At 50.2% G+C, this 21,828-nt stretch overlaps 3 protein-coding genes across 3 annotated transcripts; 2 read left to right on the top strand and 1 right to left on the bottom strand.

Moving 5' to 3' along the window:
- Nucleotides 1-136: 136 nt before the first annotated feature.
- Nucleotides 137-2,124, top strand: SLC25A5 (solute carrier family 25 member 5). Its single transcript, XM_042876514.1, has 4 exons — nt 137-297; nt 411-897; nt 1,003-1,143; nt 1,732-2,124. The coding sequence occupies exons 1-4, from the start codon at nt 187-189 to the stop codon at nt 1,887-1,889; spliced, it is 897 nt and encodes a 298-aa protein (XP_042732448.1). The 5' UTR covers nt 137-186; the 3' UTR covers nt 1,890-2,124.
- Nucleotides 2,125-6,719: 4,595 nt separating this feature from the next.
- Nucleotides 6,720-10,580, bottom strand: STEEP1 (STING1 ER exit protein 1). The gene is made up of 7 exons (XM_042876757.1): nt 10,091-10,580; nt 9,888-10,005; nt 9,766-9,807; nt 9,528-9,666; nt 8,938-9,027; nt 8,725-8,817; nt 6,720-7,701 (listed from the first exon to the last, which is right to left on the bottom strand). Exons 1-7 carry the CDS (start codon nt 10,212-10,214, stop codon nt 7,639-7,641), a joined length of 669 nt encoding a protein of 222 aa, XP_042732691.1. The 5' UTR covers nt 10,215-10,580; the 3' UTR covers nt 6,720-7,638.
- A 246-nt stretch (nt 10,581-10,826) lies between these two features.
- On the top strand, nt 10,827-19,496 carry UBE2A (ubiquitin conjugating enzyme E2 A). Its single transcript, XM_042876631.1, has 6 exons — nt 10,827-11,073; nt 11,328-11,408; nt 11,490-11,515; nt 16,578-16,667; nt 17,627-17,715; nt 18,097-19,496. Exons 1-6 carry the CDS (start codon nt 11,030-11,032, stop codon nt 18,223-18,225), a joined length of 459 nt encoding a protein of 152 aa, XP_042732565.1. The 5' UTR covers nt 10,827-11,029; the 3' UTR covers nt 18,226-19,496.
- Nucleotides 19,497-21,828: the final 2,332 nt, after the last annotated feature.

Below are 21,828 nucleotides of genomic sequence, written 5' to 3'. Positions count from 1 at the left end.
CGGCCCCGCCCCCTCCCGCAGCCAATGGGCGGGCGGAACGCGGCGGCGCGTTGCCGTGGCGCGCCCCCACCCACGTGTCCGCCGCCGCCCCTATAAAAGGCGGCCATTTCGGCCCCGCGCCCGCCTCGCTGCCGCAGCGCCGCCTCCCCTCTCCTTCCGCCCGGCCTCGCCTCGCCGCCTCCCGCCATGGCCGACGCGGCCGTGTCCTTCCTCAAGGATTTCCTCGCCGGGGGGGTGGCGGCCGCCATCTCTAAGACTGCCGTCGCCCCCATCGAGCGGGTGAAGCTGCTGCTGCAGGTGAGCGGCGGGACGGGGGCGGCGGGCGTTCCAAGGTCGCCGCAAGGAGAGGGGGGCGGTGGGGGGGCGGACGGGCGCGCGGAGCGGCGCTGACGGCGCTGCGGGCCTCGCAGGTGCAGCACGCGAGCAAGCAGATCGCCGCCGACAAGCAGTACAAGGGCATCATCGACTGCGTGGTGCGCATCCCGCGCGAGCAGGGCGTCCTCTCCTTCTGGCGCGGCAACCTGGCCAACGTGATCCGGTACTTCCCCACCCAAGCGCTCAACTTCGCCTTCAAGGACAAGTACAAGCAGATCTTCCTGGGCGGCGTGGACAAGCGCACCCAGTTCTGGCGGTACTTCGCCGGGAACCTGGCGTCCGGCGGCGCTGCCGGCGCTACCTCGCTCTGCTTCGTGTACCCCCTCGACTTCGCCAGAACCCGCCTGGCAGCCGACGTGGGCAAAGCCGGGGCCGACCGCGAGTTCAGCGGCCTCGGTGACTGCCTGGTGAAAATCTTCCGCTCGGATGGCCTCAGGGGTCTGTACCAGGGCTTCAACGTGTCTGTCCAGGGCATCATCATCTACAGAGCCGCCTACTTCGGCATCTACGACACCGCGAAGGGTAGGTGGGGTGGCACGGTGCTCCCGTGGAGGTGCCGGCCCGCATCCTGCACTTTGCGTGCTGCCGGCTCGCCCGCTGCTCTCACACAGAACCTCTCTCCTGCAGGAATGCTTCCTGACCCAAAGAACACCCACATCGTGGTCAGCTGGATGATTGCTCAGACGGTCACTGCAGTGGCCGGTTTGACCTCCTATCCCTTTGATACAGTTCGGCGCCGCATGATGATGCAGTCCGGCCGTAAAGGAAGTAAGTCGCTCCTTCCCTCCATGTGTTAGGAGCTGGTGGGCATCCCTGAATCAAGATGTGGTAGCAGGTCTGAGCTGGGGGCAGGAGTGTGCTGCCTTTCATCAGGGCCTTTAAATGCTGCCTTCTGCTTCTGCAGTCCCCTCGAATCCTGCAGCTCACAGAGATGTCAGGTAGGGGGCAAACAGATTGGAGCCTGTGGCATCCCTGTAAGGGGAACATGCAAGTTGGGTTTGTTCAGTAGGTAGAATGGCAGAACTTGCCCGAGGGTGCAAGCAAACTCATGTCTCTGGGCTAAGAAGGGATGTCCCTCAGTGCAGGCACAGCCTGGCTGACTGTGCAGTAGCTTTTGGGTCTGGAAGTGTTGGTGTCTAGCAAATATTAGCTGCTTTCTGCTCAAACTGGTCCATCCAGCCTCTCCTGAGGGTAACACAGACCTTGTGGATGAGACCACAGGGTAATCTCATCCTCTAAAAGTAAGCCAAGAAATGGATGCTTGAGGTTGTAAAACTGCCAGATATGCTAGGTTGGTTCTGATCTGGATTTTGGCGGTCATAGGCACCAGGTGTCTAACAGTGTCTGTTCCCACAGCTGACATAATGTACTCTGGCACTATTGACTGCTGGCGGAAGATCGCCCGGGACGAGGGCTCCAAGGCGTTTTTCAAAGGTGCCTGGTCGAATGTGCTCCGAGGAATGGGTGGTGCTTTTGTCTTAGTTCTGTATGACGAAATTAAGAAGTACACATAAGTTATTTCTTGTTTTGAACTGGCATGTTGTAATGTTATCTATGACCATTCATGGACTTGTATGAAAACTGTCTAGTTACTAACAGTAACGGATGATATTTATACAGGTTGGCATGGGGTAGGGACAACCTCCTGCCCCATCTTTATCAAATCATTCCCACTGCTGGGACTCAAACATGGTTTCTATTTCAGTCACTCCTGTTTAAAGAGTACGAAGAAATAAAAATCTGACGCCAGCTTTACTCGTCTTGTGGTTGTTCTTGTAGCAGTTGCAGTGTGAGGGGCCGGGGCTCTCTGTGCAGTGATTGTGGAAGGGGAAGATGAAGCCCTCCCTGCATGATGCACTGACTGTGGGCTGCAGTACATGAATGCAGTGCAGCCTGCTGAGAAAGTGTTTCCTTCCTGGAGGAGGTCAGCAGTGAGTGCGGTAGTAACTAAGGGGCATGCACTAGCTTTGTGCCACCAGACCTGCCTTGGGGCTGTCTGCCACTTGGGGATGATGAAAGCTCTTTTTCAAAATGCCAAGTGCCAGAACCTTTTCCTGCGAAGCACCAACTGTCCCAATTGGACTAAACTTCTGGGAGACAGAGGAATGTATTAAGGAGTATCCACAGCAGTCTGGAAAAGCAGAGCCAGCATCGTGTGTTCTAGCTTAGAAACTGAACTCCCTACTTGGACATGTTAAAACCCAGCCAGAGAAAATAAGTGTGGGTAATTGCTGTTCTTTCTGCAAAGCCCCCAGCTAGACCTGTCCTTGCATGGAGGTGTTGTGCTGCTGGGTTGAAGAAAGATGATGCCTGTGCACCTGCTGGGCCTGCCTGGGTGGGAGATAGCTCTGCAGGCCCACTGCCTGCTTACCATCAAGCTAAGCTTCTCCCAGTCTCAAGTTTGGTGGAAATTCCTTTGTACTGTTGGGGCAATTTGGGGAAAACGCAGTGAGACTCAGGAATGTGTGTGGCTTGGCTTTTGTCCAGACTCCTTGGGTACTGCAAGCCACCAGAACACAGCTGTCAGCTCAGTGTGGAGGCTGCACTGGGCTGACTATGCTGCCTCTGCTCTTTGCTCCTCTGGCTGCTCAGACCTGCTCAAAGCGGTTGATCCCAATCATCAAAACGGATCTCAGCCACTGTCTGAGGCAGGTAAACACACTTGTGTGGCAAAGGGCAGTAGTTTTTGTTGCTGAAATAGAACTGGGGCTGCTGAGCACAAGTGCAGCACCAGCTGCTCACAGTCAGCATGGTTGGGTCAGCGTGAATGGGTGTGTGGGGTGCTGCTGGGGTGCGAGGACGGTGGCACTGGTTGGTGCAGGGCTCTGTGTGCCAGTGGAGATGCAGGTCTGCAAGAGCCTCGCCTGCTGCTTTCCAGCTGTCCTTGAGCTCCTGAGGGGAAAGGAAACAGGCTGAGCTTTCCTGTGAGCTGTGGTGGGCTGCGCCTTCCGAAGTGGCCACCAGGCAGCCAGGCTGGGGAGCTCCTTGCTAATTAACAAAGGGCTCGCTGAGGTTATTGCTCAGTGTTGCTGAGCCCCCTGGATCTTTTGGAACATTTCCTTTCCTGGTGGCAGCAGGTGGGCTGGAAGCCAGGCCCTGCTTCTGCTGCCCACGGGAGCATGTCACGGGAGGGCCAAGATCCTTGTTCTTGCAGGGATCCTCTTTATAAGCAATGTTTTCCTGTGAGAAATATTGTTCTGCTTCCCCTTTGCTGATGGCTCGTGGTGGCTGAGCTCCTGCAAGGCTGCTTTCCTCTCAGCCCCTGCCGGCAGCTGTAAATCCTGACTGATGAGCTGTTGACATAGGCAGGCTGCCCACAGGGTGGTGGTAAATATTTGCTAGCAGCTGGCAGGTGCTGCATGGTGCAGAGGGCTGGCAGCAGCTCGTGTGGCTTGTCCTGGACAGGGAGAGGCGTCACAGGAGCAGGGGAAGAGGTGGCTTTAGGTCACACAGAGAAGATCAATACCGCGGCATCCACCCAAAGCAAGTGTGCTGTGGGCAGATATGATGAGCAAATCAGGTTTGGTATGCACAGCAGCGGCCAGGCCCTGGTGACATAGTGGCAGGGCTGGCCTCGGTAATGGGATGGCTGCCACAAGTGGGCTGGAGGTTGCCAGTGCAGCCCAATGGGTCTCAGATAACAATGTCAGAAGCTGAATGTAGCTGGGCTTAGGCTGATCTGCCAGCACTGTTACACAGCCACTCGCCTTGTCACCCCAAAAAGGTATGTTGCATTTATAAATATCCATTGCAACAGTCCAGGGAGTCATAGCAAGCTGTCTGTGTACTGGCTGCCACACAGCCCAAGGCAAACTTTAATAGCTCCAGAACAATTTGCCTCCTTCAGGCTCTGAGGCTGAGCTTTGTGTGGTGCCCAGCCCCATAGCTGCCCCTGGGGCTGCCTCTGGGCTGAACAGCACTCACTGCAGCTTGCTGGGCTCCCCAGTTACTCTTTTACCTCCTGTGGGGGATGCTGAAGGGCACTGCCCATGTTTAGCACCCACTTGGCATGCACCACCCCTGCATGCCCACAGTGGGCACTGCTGCTGCTCAAACCCAGCAACGTGCACAGTTTTAAAATGCCAGCAAGCTCAGAGTGCAGCCTGGCACCCCAGCATGCAGGGTGGTGGCAGGGGACCCGGCTCCTGGGTACAGCTGCAATTAACACCAGCAATTCTGGTTACTGCCTCTGCTCAGTGCTTACAAACTGTGGGGTTTTATTTCACACATCATAAGGAATAAGGCAGCATTACTCCACACAGAACTGTTCCAACACGGCAACTCAGACCATGTTGCTCCTAAGGCTCTGGGAAATTGGACTAGACAAACCCATGAAACACATCAGTGTTGAAATTGGCCACGTGTGACATTACTTTTGGAACAGATTTGCTCCTCCATTTTTAATTCACATGCTGCCTTGCAGTACCTCCACATCCAGACAAGTTCTTACAGAAAAGCTCAGCTAAACAATAACAACCACCACCAAAACAAACCACTGTTACCTACCTATATTTACACAGACATAAAAACTAAGGCTAGCTTTCACGGGAGCACAAAATCCATCCTTTGTCTGATCTCAACACTGCTGCTTACTGCTTGGGTGTAAGAAACTGTACAGAATAGCTATTTAGTCTGCTAAGGTGCTTTTTGTTCTGAATTGAGGACTTGAAGTAGGAGCCCCTGCTTCCTGTTGCTGTTGTCAGATAACATCTTTTAGCTCATTTAGCTCTAGAAATGCAACTTCAGCTTGATTTAAATCGTTGTGACCTAGATGGAGTTAGACTCGTTCAGAAATGCACATTTAATAACGTACCGTGTCAGTCTCTGTTCTGTAGATGTTCCAGCCACATGTTGTGTAACTACTGCATCAAAGAGTCGGTGAGGTTGGCAGAATGCTCAGTTCTCTTTTTGAGTCTGTGAGAGTCCTGAGATGAGGGAGGCACAGCTGTCATTACAAAAAGGCAACAAACACCTGATGTGCACGGCCTGGTATTTTAAAAGTGAAAAAGAAAGAGTACTTTTGTTGTGCTGCTGACACTGCCTTTAAGGCTTGAGATTTGCAGCTGGAGAACTCGATGACAGCGTTAATAGCTACTCTGGACAACCTGCGCTGAGCCGCTGGTCACCAGGTTTTATTTGTGCCTCATCAAATTGCAGACTTTCCCAGCCCTGCCAGCAGATCCTGTTCACACTTTGGCTGAAGTCCTGTGTTTTGTCACTCCTGGCCTTAACCCCAAATCTGAACTTTACTGAACTGTTGTCTGACTCATAACCCCAGACTTAAAACCACTGTATTTAACAGGTTCTTAGGAGAGGGTGGCTTTTCTTCTTTTCTTTTCTGCTTTTTTTCCCTGCTGCTTACCTGGCTTTGGCAGCCCCACTTCCACTGGCAGTTCTCCACTCCCAACCTGACCAACTCACACCCCAGCTATAGGTCTAGGCAGAACCCAGGGTTAACAGTTGGTACCCAAGCCAGCAACACACTCGAGCAGTCAGCTCCTGTGATTCTGCAGGAAGGTGCACAAATAACACTGGTCTGCAGTGGCTTTTGTTCTTGGACTGTCTCGAAGCAGAGCCACACCTCATCGTTTATGACAACTGCAGACAGTGAAGTTTGCATCCCAGAAGACTTCACACTGTTCAACACTGATTTTCAAATTTCAGTGCTAGCATCCATCTCTGGCTCCTACTTGGAAAAAAAATTGGATTTATAAAGACATTAAAGTACAGGTGCTAGCCATAAAGTAAACCTAGTTCCAAGAGAGCAGGCAGATGAATTCAGCAGCACTTCATGTAAGAATGAAATCTTTCTTCTGCCCTTTCTCTGGGTCCTGGAAAAACATTTCCTTGGCCGAGGGAGACCAGCTTCACGTTCTTTAGGGCTTGGGCAGCTCCAATGTTCTGGGTAAGGCTGCACCCTCTCATCCCCTTCCCAATTATTACACATCCACTGCCTTATGATTGCTCTAGAAATAGACTTTGGATTAGCTGAAGATCAGCACTGAATAAGGTCAGCACTGCTCAAGTTAACTTGAATATGTGCTTACCCCACCTGGCATTAAATCAGCACGCAGGCCCCTGCCTTCCAGAGCTGACCCCATCCAGGCTGCCTGCTCTGCAGCAGCTCTTTCTCACCTTCCCATCCTATCTTCCCAAGGAAAGAGGTATGCATCCTTAATCTAAGCAGACCCAAGTTTTCCCATTTAAGGTTATCAAGTCAGATGGAAAACCTATACTGATTATAAAGAATCTTTTGTAAGAACTGTGTGAAATGAAGCATTTTGTATATTGCTTAGCTGCCATGTTGTCATATGCAGGAGAGTAAGAACACCCCAGGAAAAGTATTTTAGTTCAGATCCACTAAATGGCATTTAATCCCAAGTAACAGTGACACAGGCTAGGGACCACTGTTATCACATCACATAAGATTAAAAAAAACCTGTTTCCCAAACAAGTTATTTCATGCAGCCATTCTTAACATTGTCTTTGTCCAAGTCTCTAAGTGTCAATGTATTGAAAACACTTTTCTTCGTGTTCTACAGTTCCAACAGCTGGTGAATTCAGAGATGCAAGTGAACTCTGCTTTAAGTGATCAGCAGTCACATCAGTACTTTCCAGCAACACATTTATACTCCTGGGAGGTGTAATACTCTGGCAGGTTTTGTTTTCAGCAGTATAAAACAGGGCTGGATTTCATGTTCCCGTAGCCATCAGTGTAATTCCATACAGCTGCAGTTTTCCAGTGTTCAACAGTGGCTAAGAATGAGAGCCATGGCCAAGCATGTACTGGTTACCTGCAACAGCCTGCCTGCTGCTCGTAGCCCCAAACCTCCTGAGCCATTCCAGCCTGCCCTGAAACGGCACGCCTCTAAGAATGCTGCATGTTTTGGATGCATTTTGAATTATCCCAGTGAACAAAGCTCACTTTTGTAATGATTTTGCTACACAGTTGACCTGTCTAATACATTTATGGGTTTCTTACACGTTTCAAAACCATCAAAATGAAAAGACAAGTACTTAAAAGTGCACTGAACTCACAAAGGCACCCAGCAAAGATTTTCTGGCTGCAACAGCTTGCCATTGTGTAGAGATTCAGTTTCCACAAGGTTTCTAGTGCTGTTCCAAGTACTGAAATTCATAGCAGAGTACCAACTACACCGGAGAGTCATCTTCCAAGCTTGTTGAATGCTGTCTTTGCTGATAGACCTGCATAGTTTCTGGTCGCTTCATTTGTCTCCAAAGACACAGCAGATGTGGAGTGCTTCATTTGAACTGGTTATCAATCAGTGTTCCTTTCATCTTGGCTTTCTTGGCTTCCAACTCAGCCTAAGAAAATTATGACATGGTATCTGAGAACATTTCCTTTCAGTGCTCCAGTGAGTTGTGTCTTTCTTATCCTAACATCACAAGCTTCTCACACCAGAAACAAGAGTAACTCAGTTCTTTACTGACTCCCTCCTCCCCTACAGTACAAGGGGACTGCCTTTAAAGTCATAAGATGTCCAAGTCTAACTGCACAGGTGACCATTTCATAGAATCACAGACTGGTTTGGCTTTGAAGGAACCTTTAAGATCATCTCGTTCCAACCCCCTGCTATAGGCAGGGACAGCTCCCACGACAGCAGGCTGCTCGCAGCCCCATCCAGCCTGGCCTTGAATGCTTCCAGGCATGGGGCATCCACAGCCTCTGGGCAACCTGTTCCAGTGTCTCACTACTCTCATAGTAAAGAACTTCTTCCTAATACCTAGTCTAAATCTACACTCTTCCAGTTTAAAACCACTTTCCCTTGCCCTGCTGCAACCTACCCTTATAAAAAGTCCCTCCCCAGCTGTCCTGTAGGCCCCCATCCTGAGATGGAAGCTGCACACTTTTCTCCCCTCCATCTACTACTCTCCTGCCACAACAGGTAAGATCAGCTGTGATGTTCTTGCTGCTAATTCTTCAGGACACTTTTGTGCTGGTAACTGTTGGCCTGCCCTGACACCTCAAGGTAAGGACCTGCTCTGTCCAGCATGCTTGGCAGCACAGCATTAGAGATGCTCCGACTGGCTGAGCCTCAGCATGGTCCCCCCAGTCTGTGTTCCCTGAACAACAGGCTGTGCAAATCTCCCTGCAAAAGCTCTGCTGTCTGCTCTTCAGTTAGTTCTGTAGGTAACTGTACAGTTTTACATTCAATAAATCTGGAACATCTCTATTCATCCTGTAAAGAAAAAAGAAGTCTTCCCAAAGCTGCTCGTTACCCATGACCTTACCAGGACTTCTCTACATTCAGACGTGCAAATAGCTCCTGGATGCAAAGTTAACAGTTCTAATGGACTTGTGTTCATCACTAAAAACAAACCACTCACCAACTCCTGTAGCCTTCTTTTGCTCATTCCTTTGCGTTCCAGCTGTTTCTCAATCACTTTTGCATTCTGTGCATAGGAATCTGCAATCTCCCTCTGAAACACAAACAGCATCGCTTTGCAATAGCAAACCCTGAACATCAACACCTCATCCAAACAGTGAGATGCCAGCTCTGAGCACTGGCATGACTGCCACCAAGGGCAGACAAAACTCACTGCTTCGATCTCCTCCTCTTCTTCATCGATTGTGGAAACAGTAACAGAGCTGAACTTGCCCATGTCTTTGGTCCGTTTGGTCATCATCACCTAGATAAGAAGCAAAGCATTTTGTTAAAACTTGGGAAAAGTCTTGAGATTATGGGTTATTTCCTCCTCCAAGGCTTTTAAGGTTTCTCATGCAAGTCACTAAGATCACCTAAACTCAGCTGGTGGCAAAGAAATACCCTCAACAGTTTCTGGAATTAGCGATGTGATTATCAGAATCAAACTCACTGACACTTCAGGCCAAATTTTGAGAACTGCCACACCTATTACTGATCTGACCTATTCACAAATGGAGGCTTTCAGGTGACTAAGCTTCAAAATAAGGCAAAGTCCACATTTCCAAATTTCTTTTGCTTTCTTTGTGCTGGGACTTCCAGATGCAGCAACCTCTGCAGTACTAAACTTAAGGCAAAGAGGGAGAAGACCCAGAACTAAGTTACGGTTCGCAGGTCCATTTCATTCTTCTTTCTTCCTTAATATGTGATTTCACTCACAGCATGTTGAAAAGGGGAGACAGCCCTTTCACTTCTAGAGCAGATTACCTTTTTGGGAGGTTCTTGCTTCTGAGTATATATGTTGGTTTTCCCAAAGCCCTGTCCAAACTTGACCACAGCACCATCAACAATGAAAGTCACCGGAGCATTCTTCTGTTGGTGCTGGTAGAAAAGCAGTAATCCACACCTGGAAATAAAAGCCCATCCTGCCGTGAGCAACCCCGGGTTCTAGGCTCTTGTAGTCAGCAGACCAGCTAACAGTTACCAACGGAAACCACTCACTCACTTGCCACACTTCTTCCTGAACTGCCGCTCTATGCCTTCGGGCCTGCGGGAGAGACAGGAGACGTCACGGCCACGCCGAGCCACCCCGGCGGGTCCCCCCGTGCCCGGCCGCTCCGCGCCAACCTGCGCAGGAAGACGGTCTCCTCCTCCTCGGCGTTGCAGAACTTGTGCGCGTGCTTGGCGGCGTCGATCACCCGGGCGCGGTCCCGCGGCCGCATGGGCAGCTTCTCCAGCTGGCAGTCTGCGGGCAGGAGACCACCAGGATAGCGGCACCGCCCCGCGCACCTCCCCTGGCCCCGGCCGCCGCCCCCGGCCGCCCCGCTCACCCAGCACCAGCACCATCTGCCCGCACAGGCAGTAGTAGACGTGCAGCGGTTTCTCGCCATCGTCGTACTCCTCGCGGTCGCGGGTGTCGGAGCAGACGACGGAGCGCGATACCACCTTCGGCATGGCGACGGCGGGGGACGGGGAGCTCTGAGGCCAGCGCGCAGGCGTAGTCTACGCGAGACCTCCGGTAGATGCGGCACTACTTCCGGTAGACCCGGCACGATTTCCGGCAGCTCTGAGCTGTGGCCCGAGTGGGCGGGACTGCCCACAGTGCGGAGGGAGAGGGGAACGGGAACGGCGGCACGGGCAGGCCGGGATCTCCTTAGCCCGTCCGCAGATGAAGCGTGAGGGTGAAGCTGAGGAAGATGGGCCGCACCTAACACCCCCACCGGCAGAGACAGAAGCTGTTTGCTCTTGAGCTCCGTTACACACGCAGCGCAGGCCGTTTCCCCCAGAGCCGCCGTGCTCACGCAGATCGGGCGCGCAGCCCCGCCCCGAAGCTCCCCCGCCGGGCCCGCCCACGTTCCCGCCTCACGGCCCGGCCCACCAGCGCCGCCGCTGGGGAAGGCGGTTCCATCTTCCCCGTGACGTCACGGGCTCTGCCGCCCCCCCCGTCCGCCGCTGCTGTTGGTACGGCCCGGCGCCTCGGGCCCCGCCCCCCGCCCTCCTCCCGCGGTGGGAGCGGCCGGGCCGGCAGCACGGCGGTATCCGGCTCCGCCTCCCCCCCCTCCCGCGGTTGTTGGTACGTGCCGGGATCGCCCGGTAGCAGGCGCAGGGATCGGTGCGGCCCGGGGTCTCGCCCCACCCCCGCCTCAGAGGTAGAGGCCGCGGCCGCTCCCGTTCGCTATCGCCGCCGCCTCGGTCGGAGTTCGCCGCCGTTCCCGGGCGCCCCGTCCTCCCTCCGGTGGTGTATGAGTGATTCGTAACCCCGACTCGCCATGTCCACTCCGGCCCGTAGGCGCCTCATGCGAGACTTCAAGAGGTACCGAGGCCGCCGGCGGAGGGGCAGCGGGGGGGCGAGAGGGTGCGGGGCTCGGGCCGCCGGGCGCGGAGGGGGCCGCACAACATGGCGGCGGGGCAGGGCGCGCTCCGCCGATTGCGTAGCGCCGGGCCGCGCCTCCCGCGGCGGGTTACGCCGTTTGCGCAGCGGCGTCCGGCTCTCCTCCCGGGCTACGCCGAATGCGCAGGGGCGGATCGGGGGGGCGCCGCGCTGAGCCCGCACTGCTGTGCCCGCAGGCTGCAGGAGGATCCCCCGGCCGGGGTGAGCGGGGCTCCCTCCGAGAACAACATCATGGTGTGGAATGCCGTCATCTTCGGGTGAGTGCCGAGCGACGGGGGGCGGGCGCGGGGCCGGTCGGGCGCCTCCGTAACGCTGTGCTCTGCTTCTTTCCCCCGCAGGCCCGAGGGAACCCCGTTCGAGGACGGTGAGTGTGGCTGCGGGGTGGAGGGTGGGCGTCACGGCAGCAGGACGGGAGCCGGGGGGGGGGAGAGCGAGGTTTGAGGGAGTCCAGCACGGCCCAGTGCCCCGGGATGTGTTCAGGAGGGGACAGCAATATGTGCAGCGCCATAGTGCCATCATTTGAGATACGTTCCTTCTGACGTTTCGGTGCTTTGCCCATAAGTCCCGTGCGAATGGAATTCTGTGTTGGCATCTGTTCTGCTCAGCTGCTGTCGGTGGTACCCAGGGTTAAACGTTGAAAGCAGCTTTTAGTTTCTACAGCTGCCTCCACAGACTCTGACCCAGGCCTTCTCTAGGCAGCTTCAGTTTGGCCTCGATGCCTCTTACAGCCTTACTGATGTTGTGAACACTTCAGCATCACTGTGAGACCTTGTTAGATGTGAAATGCTGTCCGAATGAAATCAAGGATACATTTTTTAAGATACTTCGGGTGCAGTCTGTAATTAATCCTAGATCTCTGTGACTCATGCCAAAAATATAATCAAAACTTCTCAACTCTTATATCGTTCTTGACTAGCTGCTTGTTTATCATTGGGTGAGCATCTGAAAATCCAGATGTTTTCTGTGAGGATTTAATATATTTTAAGTATTTCAGGCCTAAAAACTCCAAAATCTACAGTTAATACTTCTAATTGATTAGTTAAGAATCCTGCTGGAGGAGCTTTTCAGAGCACTAGTGTTTGGAGCTTCCGTGTTCCATAACACTCTACATAAAGCTGGTAGACCAAATGCATTCTGTTATCTTTCTTATAGAATTGTTTGAGCTGGAAGAGACCTTTAAAGGTTATTTAGGCCAACCTCTGTGCAATAGACAGGAAAGCTTAGGGTTGAGGGTTCCCTTAAACTTCACTGAGGGTTGCTTCTGCTGCCTGGCCTCCTGTTGCTCTGCTTCTCCCAGCAATCTGCTGTCTGGGAGCAGAGAGGCTCTCCCTGCAGTGTGGTAAAGCACAGGTTGTTGCTGTGGTCAGTCTCTTCCAGTACAGCGTGAGTTTAACAGGTAGCATAATGGTTGTTTTCCCATATATTTCCACCTAGTTGCAGAAGGTTAGAGGCTGCTTTAGAGATCTGTGCTGGTTTGATTTTTGTCTGTGCTTGGGTAGCATTGTGCCTTTATCTTGAAAACTTGCGGCACCTTGTTCTTGCAGCAGCCTGTAGTCCACTTGTCTATGCTACTGCTGTCCTATTACAGAATCACAGAATTGTAGGGGTTGGAAGGGACCTCCAGAGCTCATCGAGTCCAACCCCCCTGCCAAAGCAGGTTCCCTACAGTAGGTCGCACAGGTCAGCATCCAGGCAGGTCTTGAACATCTCCAGAGAAGGAGACTCCACCACCTCCCTGCAGCCTGTTCCAGTGCTCCGTCACCTCACTGTAAAGAAGTTCTTGCGCATGTTTGTGCAGAACTTCCTATGCTGCAGTTTCCAGCCGTTTCCCCTTGTCCTGTCTCCACTCACCACTGAAAAGAGTCCGGCCTCGCCATTCTGCCCCCCACACCTTAGATATTTATAGACCTGGATCAGGTCCCCTCTCAGTCTCCTTTTCTCAAGGCTGAACAGACCCAGTTCACTCAGCCTTTCCTCATAGGAGAGATGCTCCAGGCCCTTCACCATCTTCGTGGCCCTCCGCTGGACTCTTTCCAAGAGATCCCTGTCTTTTTTGTCCTGGGGAGCCCAGAACTGGACGCAGTACTCCAGATGAGGTCTTACCAGGGCAGAGTAGAGGGGGAGGATCACCTCCTTTGACCTGCTGGCTGCGCTCTTTTTAATGCACCCCAGTAAGCCATTGGCCTTTTTGGCCACAAGGGCACACTGCTGGCTATTGCTTTGGCTGATCTTACAATCTTGGTGGGTGATGAACTGCTGTTTTCTTAGCAGTGTTTTTCACAGTGCACTCTCAGGAAAGCAGATCATGTTTGTCACTGTTTCTCTGGGACGTACTTTATGTTGTGCTAGATAACAAATGCTGGGTGGAGCCCAGAGATATGGCACTGCTGGTGCCTGCTCTGCTCTCTCCCTTTGGTGAGAGAACAGGTGGTAGCACAGTTCAGATGCAGTTGAGCTCAATGTAGTTAAAATTAAGACGACTTTTATTTATAGTGTGGAGCTGTTATTGGGGCTTGTTTTGTTCGTGCTCTTGTGGATCCAAGGTACACTGGTGCACCTCTGTATTGTTGTTTCTAGTCTCTGTCCCTCCTGGGTAGTGCTGTAAGACTTCAGGTTGTGAAAGTAGGCTGTGAAAAATGTCAGTTGTTGTAGCTTTAATAATTTCAGCATGGTGGGAACTGCTGTTCTTCATCCTTGTTCTGGTGAGTCCCTTTTTCAGTCTCAGCTTCTGAGCTTTCATAGCTTTGCCTGAACTGAAAGCCCTAAGCTCAAATGCATGTTTACGTGCTGTTCAAAATGCTGATAACAACCCTCCCTTCCTTCCACCTCCAGACATTCGAGGTGTCTTCTCAACTGAAGGATGACTTGGCCTGTGAGCAACTGCTAATTTAGATCAGCAGCAAAACTTCCATTTCCTGCTTTGAAAGCATTGAGTTGCAGATGTCTGCAGCAGGACCTCAAGGATGTTTATTTTGCCTTTACCATATTTCTTAGAATCTGTTGTGCTTGTGGCATGTGAACTGGTCATGTTGCCCCTGTGATGGAAACCCAAGCTCCCCCAAGCTGTACAGACCTGTTTCTCTGAAGCTGAATTTTGATGCTGTGGTTAGCGCAGGATTCCTGGCGTGAGGAGAGTTAAGTAACAGCTACTGCAGTATCCTGTCTTCCTGTCATCGTGCAGGCAGCTTGAACAGAGAAAGCAATGCCCTCAGAATGGCTTGTCCATTACCAAAGGAATACGGGGTCAGTATCCTCAGGTGGGGGAGGCAGGGCTGTCACTGCATTATGGGTGCTGATGTGGAGGCTTGGCAGGGCTGTGGGCACTGCGGGGCCAGGCATGGGGCTTGGAGGAGGCTCCTCTGAGCTGAGGCAGGAGAAACAGATGGACGAGGTAAGCGCAGAACAGACGTGGGAACGTTCTGGGAGCAAGATGATCCCAGCATTTGTAGGATGACAGCGAATACAAAAACCTTTGTTGTAAACTTGGCTGTCAAGAACAGGTTGGAAGGATCGCGAGTTGAAAGCTGTAAGGTTGGTGATGCTGTGGGCAATGAAGGACTCGTCCCAGCAGTGTGTTGTTGTCACACCCGTCCTATTTGTGTGAGTGACCCCGGGCTGCAGTTCACCGAGTCCTTAGACCTGTCTGCTAACAGAGCTCAGCAGTGAGCATGCTGCAGGACTTCTTTCAAAGAGCCAATGCTGCTTGGGGTCCTGACTCGGGTTGGCACTCAAAGTAATGCTGTCCTGTCCCCAGTGAGACGGGTGGCTTCCCCATTTGTAGTTGTTTTAAATGGATTCTAAGACCAGACTGCCCTTGATTTGTTCTTTGGCCATCTTATCTGTCTCCTTTTGCTCCAGTGGGTGTTCTAAAATAACATTCATTTTCTTGAGTAAATTTACTGAACTTCGTTATTTGAAGGTTTGAGCTTGATTTGTACCCTACTGCTTGCTTGGTCAGTCTTCCACAGTAGTGCCTGCTTCAGTACATCCTGAAGAGGGTACTGCAAACCAGAGCTGGGAAACAGTACTTGGGAGTTCCTCCCTTGTTTGGTTGGTTCTAAAGCTCTCCCATCACCAGGGTTGTGCCTTGTGAGGAAGGGAGGTCTGAGGGATGTCTGCAGCTGGTGGTTTGTTACAGACTTTCTAGCCTGTTTTTCAGGCTGGTCTCAAATGTGTCTCTGTGCCCCTGGATTAGCAAGAGTAAAAACTCAGTAGCCTCATTGCAGGCTTCCACTTCATTGAGTGATCTTAATGCACAGACTTCTCTTGTTTGGAAAACTGTAATGTTCTTATTGTTCCTTTTGCTTTCCAGTAGGATGGCATGCTGTTGGCTCTGTGCTCTTACGTTTTTGGGCTGCTAATAAAAATAGCCAACAGGCAAAAACTTGTTTTAGGCAGCTGAGACTTCCCACTGCACAGAAACTGTTCCACTTTGAGCTGCACAGAAAGCTGTCAGACATCCATACTGACTTCGTGTGCAAACTGGAACATCAGAGCAATGACCTTTGTTATAGTTTACAGCCTTGCAAAGAAGGAATCCCCAGTAATTCCTGCAGTTCCGTACTGGTCTGTAAAAAGGGGTCAACAATGTGTTCTTTGGCTACCAGCTGTTGGTATGCTTGCCAGACAAATGAGGGAACAGCCACAGTTAGTGCCAGGAAAGTCCCAGCAGGAAGCGAGGATGAGCTTTGTGTCTGAGCCCCTGAATTCTCTTTTGGGCATTGAGTGGGGGCAGGGACGCTGTCCCTGATGGTGTCAGACCACCTCTTCAAAGCCAGGTGGTACATGTGCTGAGCAGCTTGCCTGGCTGTTAGTGTAGGGTCTGCTGTGCTCCTCCTACAGGAGAGCTGTGTTTGTACAAAGGTGCTTCGGGTGTTCCTGGGCTGCATAGGCACTTCATATCCCAGCATCTGCACTATGGTGGCAGAGTGAAGAGGTCACTAGCAGTGCTCAGTCCTTCACACCCATGTTTGGGCTGCTTATGTGTCAGACTGCTGATTGTCAGATTGCCACAGCCTGGAGAGAAGGGCTAAAATCAGTCAGGTTAGTGCACTGCTAAGACTGGTTGGGCTGGGACTTCAGCAGCCATTCCCAGCAGAAGGGGAGCTAACCTGAAGTCAATGGCCAGATTGTTGTTTAGAATGTCTAGTAAGAATGCTGCTTGCAATACTGCTTGCTTAACACTGTGATCTCATTACCTGATTAAAAAAAATAATCCTTTGAATCTAAGCACCTTTTAGCATTGGCAGGAGGGACTGTCATAGCAGAGAGAAGTACCAGGGTAGGACTCAGCAGTCTGCATTCCGTGCCCAGCAATGGATTTACAAACACAGTTCTATCAGTTGATGACTATATAGGAATGCTTCTTGGTCATCTCATGTAAATCTGTTCCAAATAAAGCTAATGTATTTCTCTTTCAACTCCAGGAACATTCAAACTTACAATAGAGTTCACAGAAGAATATCCAAATAAGCCACCTACTGTTAGATTTGTCTCTAAAATGTTTCATCCAAATGGTAAGTATTCACACAGTACATTTAATTTAGCTTTCTGTAAGTGCTGTAGAAGTAGGCTTTTATTATAAGAGTTTCCACTATCTAATAAGCACAGTTCCAGTGTGCTTCTGTGTCAGTGACTGTGTGAGCTGTGCTCAGTCTTGAGATGAGTAGAAGATGCTTCCTAGCCTGCAGGTGGTGCAGCACTGTTTTGCAAGGCTCCTCTTTTGGCTGTCTGCTGATACATGTGACAGAAGAGAGAACTTGAACTTTTCAAGTTATTTGCTGTTCTCTGTACATACATGTACATAATTACACTTGTGATTGCAGTTGTCTTCTGTCATTATTTTTCATACAACTGGGGGCCTGTATGAATGCTATACCTTGAAATGCACTACTGGTTTCCAACTACAGCCAGTAAATCACTGAATCAGTCCCTTCCCTTGGTTCCTTTTCTCAGAGGAATACTAGCTTCATGCACACCTGCACCTTATCAGGTATAGATAGCTAAGTAAGCTGCATACACATAGCAAGTAAGCCTGCGTGGGCACAGTGCACTGAGGGAAGGTTTTGTACAGCTGTCATGAGACTAGGCATTGGTGCTGTGGATATATGCTGGGGAAACCTTGTATGTAAACAGCTCTTTTTTTTAGTGCTCCTTATTTGGATCACATGTGGAAAGCTTAACATTTTTGCCTTCAATCTCTCGGTGGTTTCATCTTTCCATAGCGGTGGCTGCAGTGTCACAGAGAAGCTTGGCATTGAAGAATAAGCAGGGTTTGAGCTTGAATGCTTGAGGCAGCTGCCAGTGACAAGCTTCATCTCCTACATGCAGGCCTGTCTGTTGGAGTTCAGTCTGCCACACAGTTCTGGCTTCTGTCCTGTTTGTCAGTGTATGGGTTTTCAGGATCAGACAATACTAGGAAAAACTGAGCAGCTGTACAACTTGTTTTAAGCCATTCTTCTTGAACCTTTTCTAGTCTATGCAGATGGTAGTATATGTCTGGATATTCTTCAGAATCGTTGGAGTCCTACTTACGATGTCTCTTCCATCTTAACATCCATACAGGTAAAAAAGATCTCTGCATGAAAAGGCAGAATGAAATTAGGATGCTTTCTTTTTTTAAAAAAATAAAAATAAAAACAACTCAGGAAAAGCACTGTTGGCTCCTCAGAGCCAGTAAAGGAGCTAACTGTTGATATATTTTTAAGTGTGAATACTTACTGTGTGTAACTTAACCAGCCTTAGAGCTGCACAGAGGTTGCTGGAGGTGCCAGCTCTGGATTGCACAGCTGAAAGCTTGCAGTAACTTACAGCTGGGGCAACGCAGGGCGCCCTGCCCTTATCTGGATGAACTTCTGCCCCCTTACTAACACGGGTAGTTTAGGGAATACATTGCAGGAATGGTGTACATCCACGTGTCTGAGCATCTTTTTTCTTTTTGTGCAGTCTCTGTTGGATGAGCCAAATCCCAACAGTCCAGCAAACAGCCAGGCAGCTCAACTATACCAAGAGAACAAGCGGGAATATGAAAAACGGGTTTCTGCAATAGTAGAACAGAGTTGGCGTGATTGTTGACCCAGGATGATGCAAATGAACACTCTGGTGATGAGGAAAGTATATGAAGTGTCTGAGTCATCTTCATCCTAGCATCACTGCATTTACTTTGAAAGCAGAATAGCTGTTGTGCCGTTGCCACCCTCCCTTGCTGAAGCTTCTTCTCCTTGGACATAATAAAGCACCCACTTTGAAGTCAAATGTACTGTACTTGGGTTACTTGCAAAAGAATTACTGACGCTGAATTCATTTTCTGTGGTCCCTCTCCAGTCTTAGGGCAGTATTGTGCATTTCTGTAGTGTACACTAAGCTTTTAATTGTAATTGTGTTATACACAGTGATGCTTATGTGTAGCTTGACAAAAGGGATGTTTATATACATACACATTTTTTAACTGATATTACTAAAGTGCTGATCTGTCCAGGCTGGTCGTTTACTATTGGTTTAGACCCCACTGCATTTCTGAGTACTGAGTGAAGATGTTTTTTTCTTCATTTGCATTGGTTTCCCAGCTCTTAACTAGTTTGTAAGAACGCCAGTCACTTCTACACTTCACAGGGGAGATTTATGTACAGATATACATAAATCGCTTCAGGTGTGGTACTTTGATCTTTACTTGGGGTGAGAATTAAAACCTCTTTGTTGTTTTTTTTAAAGTAAAGTAGTGTGTTAAGGGACATGCCCATGGAGACTGCTCCACTGACGTCCTGTAGTCCTGTTACTGAGGTGTTAGTGGACAACAGCAGATAGAGCTGCGGTACTCTTGAGTTACAGCCCTTCCGTATTAAGGAAGGGGTAAAACCTGAAGCGTTCCAGAGGTGGAATTATTCTCCTTTTAGTGTCTTCTTCCCTCCCCTTATCTTTACCTGAGAAAGATAAGTTACTGGGTATCCAGCTTTGCCTCGAGGAAAGTTTGAATAAAGTATGGGGTAGGCACTTCAGTCTCTGCAGTTCCCAATCTTTGTAGTTTACTGTGGTTTATGTGAGCTACTGCTGCATGCTTGAGTTAGTTTCTCTTCAATTTTATCAAAGTATTTTTTCAACTCTGAGAAAACAGTTGTTAAGTCCAGACTCACTTTTTTGTACGGCTAAGTTTGTACATTTGGATACAGTTCCTAAAGCAGCAGTGTGGGATGAAACCTACAGTTGTGTTGTCCAATGTTCCAGTGTCTTTTGTGTGCACATTGGTCTGTTAGTTAAGAAGTATAACTTTGCACAAGTAACCCATGTAAGAAACTGTACATTTTTCAAAACTTGTAAATAAAGTGTAACCTTAATGCTTATTGTATAAATAGGCAAGAGGTGTGTAACTGTGGTTATTCTGAGGCAGCAGGAGGCATCTCAGGCTGTGTGCAAACATCTACCACCAAAGCTGGGGCGTGCTTCCAAATGCTTGGGCTGAGCTGTATGCTCACAGGGCAGAGGTACAACATGAGCCCTTCAGATGGAGGAAGAACAGGCCTGGGTCAGCTCACAAGGAGATGGAAAAACAGGTGCCTGCAGGAAGCTCAGGACAGCACTCCTAGGAGTAAGCTGTTGCAAAAAAGCCTGCAATAGTGTGTTAGTAACAGTAGCTGACAAGGCTCAGTAACTAACTGACATGAGAGTCATACTTTTGAAGGGGAGAACGTGATGAAAACGACTGGCATCTAACAAAAGCAGGTACTGCTCCTTAGCTGCACAATTAAGACAGCCTGATAGGTTCTTAAAAAAAAAAAGGCATTAGCCCATCTGTGTGACAATGCTGCACTCACTGGGCAGGCCTTCTGCCTTATGCAGGGCAGCCTTTCACCACTGCAGCTGTGCTTAGTCACACTTGCTAGCCTTCCTAAAGGGCTGTCTGAGCTGAACCCTTGTAATTGCTACTTTGCAATGTCAAAAAGCCAACTGCAAGAGGTAGGGGTGATTACGTTTCATGCACAGGGCTCAGAGCTGACAGGCCCTTTGGAGTGTATGGACAGAGTATATCTGGCTCAAGTAATCTTGATTCTTAAGCATCTGTTGTGCAAAACTTGCCCAAATCAAGAGCCAGTCGAGGAACAACCATCGAGTTACACAGACCAAACAGGGCTGGCGCAGAGCAAACACCCAACAAACTTCCCAACGCCTGGGAAGACTGAAGCCAACCAGATGGTATTGAGGGACCGTGGCCATTTCCCTGTGCCTATGTAACTATTTCTGCCTTTACAGCAGAAACCTTTCTGAACGGCTCATGTTTGTCTCATATCATACCATCACCTGCCCCACTCCCCCCATTTTTGTATCTCTTGCTACTCACTCAAAAACAAAGGCTGGCATCAGCCCTAAGGCAGCCAGAAATGAAAAAAATCTCACCGTCACCGCTTTCCTATGCAAGTCCTTCATCCACTAAATTTCAAACCATACAGAGCTGGTTCCAGGGAGCTTACAAGCCACATAAACACAGGCGATGGAGCAGAGAGCGATTCTTAGCTCTAACGGTCACCAAAAATACTCCCACCAATTCAACCAGGAAGCAACAGAGGTACCCAACCTGGTACAGATTTACAGCCATGAGGCAGGGATGCTACCCAGCATAGCAAACAGCATCGCCTTGTACAGACTCACTGCTGCTAACTACTGCTGTGGTGGTGCCACATCCTGCACCCCCTCCTGTGCTGTTCAGCAGAAAGATTTCTCAGCCCAACACTGCCCTGGGGCTCTTGCTACTTTTCCCAGTGGCACCAAGCTCGAAGGACCTGCTGCAGAACCCAGCTAGGAGGGGGAGCTGCACTCCTGCCTGCAGGAATACTCGGAAGTAGCAGGCTTCTTCCAGACTCCTACACTGCCATCTGCTTTAACCCACCATCCCTGGGAGCAGAATTCACAATGCACGAATAAAGAAAAACCCCTTCAGAGTTTTCTGCCACTGTCCTTCAAAGGCAGCAGCAGCAGCATGTTTTTATTTCAGGTGCCCAAGCTGAAGCCACCCAGTTAAAGACAGGAAGAGATGCTCTCTGTCCCGAGCGAGTCTTACCTGTAAGTGAAGTCCTCCAGGAGAACCTCCTTTTTTTGGCTGAAAGTTTCTCCAAATGCACACCTCTAGGATCTTCTGCTCCATCAGCGAGGCTCAGTCACCCAGTATTAAAAAGAACAGTGTAAAAGAAATGAAAACACAACATAAAGAAATGAAGAGATAATATGGGAAGCAGATGAACAAAAGCAATAGCTGAGGCATAAGCCAACAGGAGAATGGGAAATAATTATCCCAGTAGGAGTGCTTTCACCAGCTGTCCTCGCACAGAGAATCAGCAGGCCCCACTAGTGACAGAAGAACAGCATCTCTGGACAGATCTCCCACTCAGCTCTTCCAAGGTCTCTGCCTGACCTCCCTGCTTTCCAGGCATGATGTGGGCGCTCCCCCAAGGCTCGCACAGCTCCATTTCATGGCCCTGCTGGAGGCACGGCCCACGCAGCAGCACAGCCTGCTTCCCAGGCAGGAGCAGCAGAGCAGCACTCCGGACTCCAGGAGCAATTCAACAAGATGCCACACTTGACAGCACTTCAGAGCAATGCAACCATTTGCTTGCGAGTTGCCCTTGACATAGCACAAGCAGAGGTACATTAACAGAGCAGAGAAATAATTAGGTACAGATTTAATTTTGC

Source organism: Lagopus leucura, unplaced genomic scaffold, assembly GCF_019238085.1.
Source record: "Lagopus leucura isolate 7727_CA_CO unplaced genomic scaffold, USGS_WTPT01 Super-Scaffold_100016, whole genome shotgun sequence".
Lineage (NCBI taxonomy): Eukaryota > Metazoa > Chordata > Aves > Galliformes > Phasianidae > Lagopus > Lagopus leucura.
Note: the sequence above shows the minus strand (reverse complement) of the source record. Positions and strands in the feature narration are given on the sequence as shown.

Excerpts from the sequence above, each read along its gene's own strand:
- SLC25A5 (XM_042876514.1), top strand. The coding sequence starts at position 187 with ATGGCCGACGCGGCCGTGTCCTTCCTCAAGGATTTCCTCGCCGGGGGG. Across the intron at positions 298-410 it reads GGGTGAAGCTGCTGCTGCAG|GTGCAGCACGCGAGCAAGCA; the intron begins GTGAGCGGCGGG and ends CGGGCCTCGCAG. Across the intron at positions 898-1,002 it reads CATCTACGACACCGCGAAGG|GAATGCTTCCTGACCCAAAG; the intron begins GTAGGTGGGGTG and ends TCTCTCCTGCAG.
- STEEP1 (XM_042876757.1), bottom strand. The coding sequence starts at position 10,214 with ATGCCGAAGGTGGTATCGCGCTCCGTCGTCTGCTCCGACACCCGCGAC. Across the intron at positions 10,006-10,090 it reads GCAGATGGTGCTGGTGCTGG|ACTGCCAGCTGGAGAAGCTG; the intron begins GTGAGCGGGGCG and ends TCCTGCCCGCAG. Across the intron at positions 8,818-8,937 it reads AAGAGGAGGAGATCGAAGCA|AGGGAGATTGCAGATTCCTA; the intron begins GTGAGTTTTGTC and ends TTTGTGTTTCAG.
- UBE2A (XM_042876631.1), top strand. The coding sequence starts at position 11,030 with ATGTCCACTCCGGCCCGTAGGCGCCTCATGCGAGACTTCAAGAG. Across the intron at positions 11,409-11,489 it reads TGGAATGCCGTCATCTTCGG|GCCCGAGGGAACCCCGTTCG; the intron begins GTGAGTGCCGAG and ends TTTCCCCCGCAG. Across the intron at positions 16,668-17,626 it reads TAAAATGTTTCATCCAAATG|TCTATGCAGATGGTAGTATA; the intron begins GTAAGTATTCAC and ends AACCTTTTCTAG.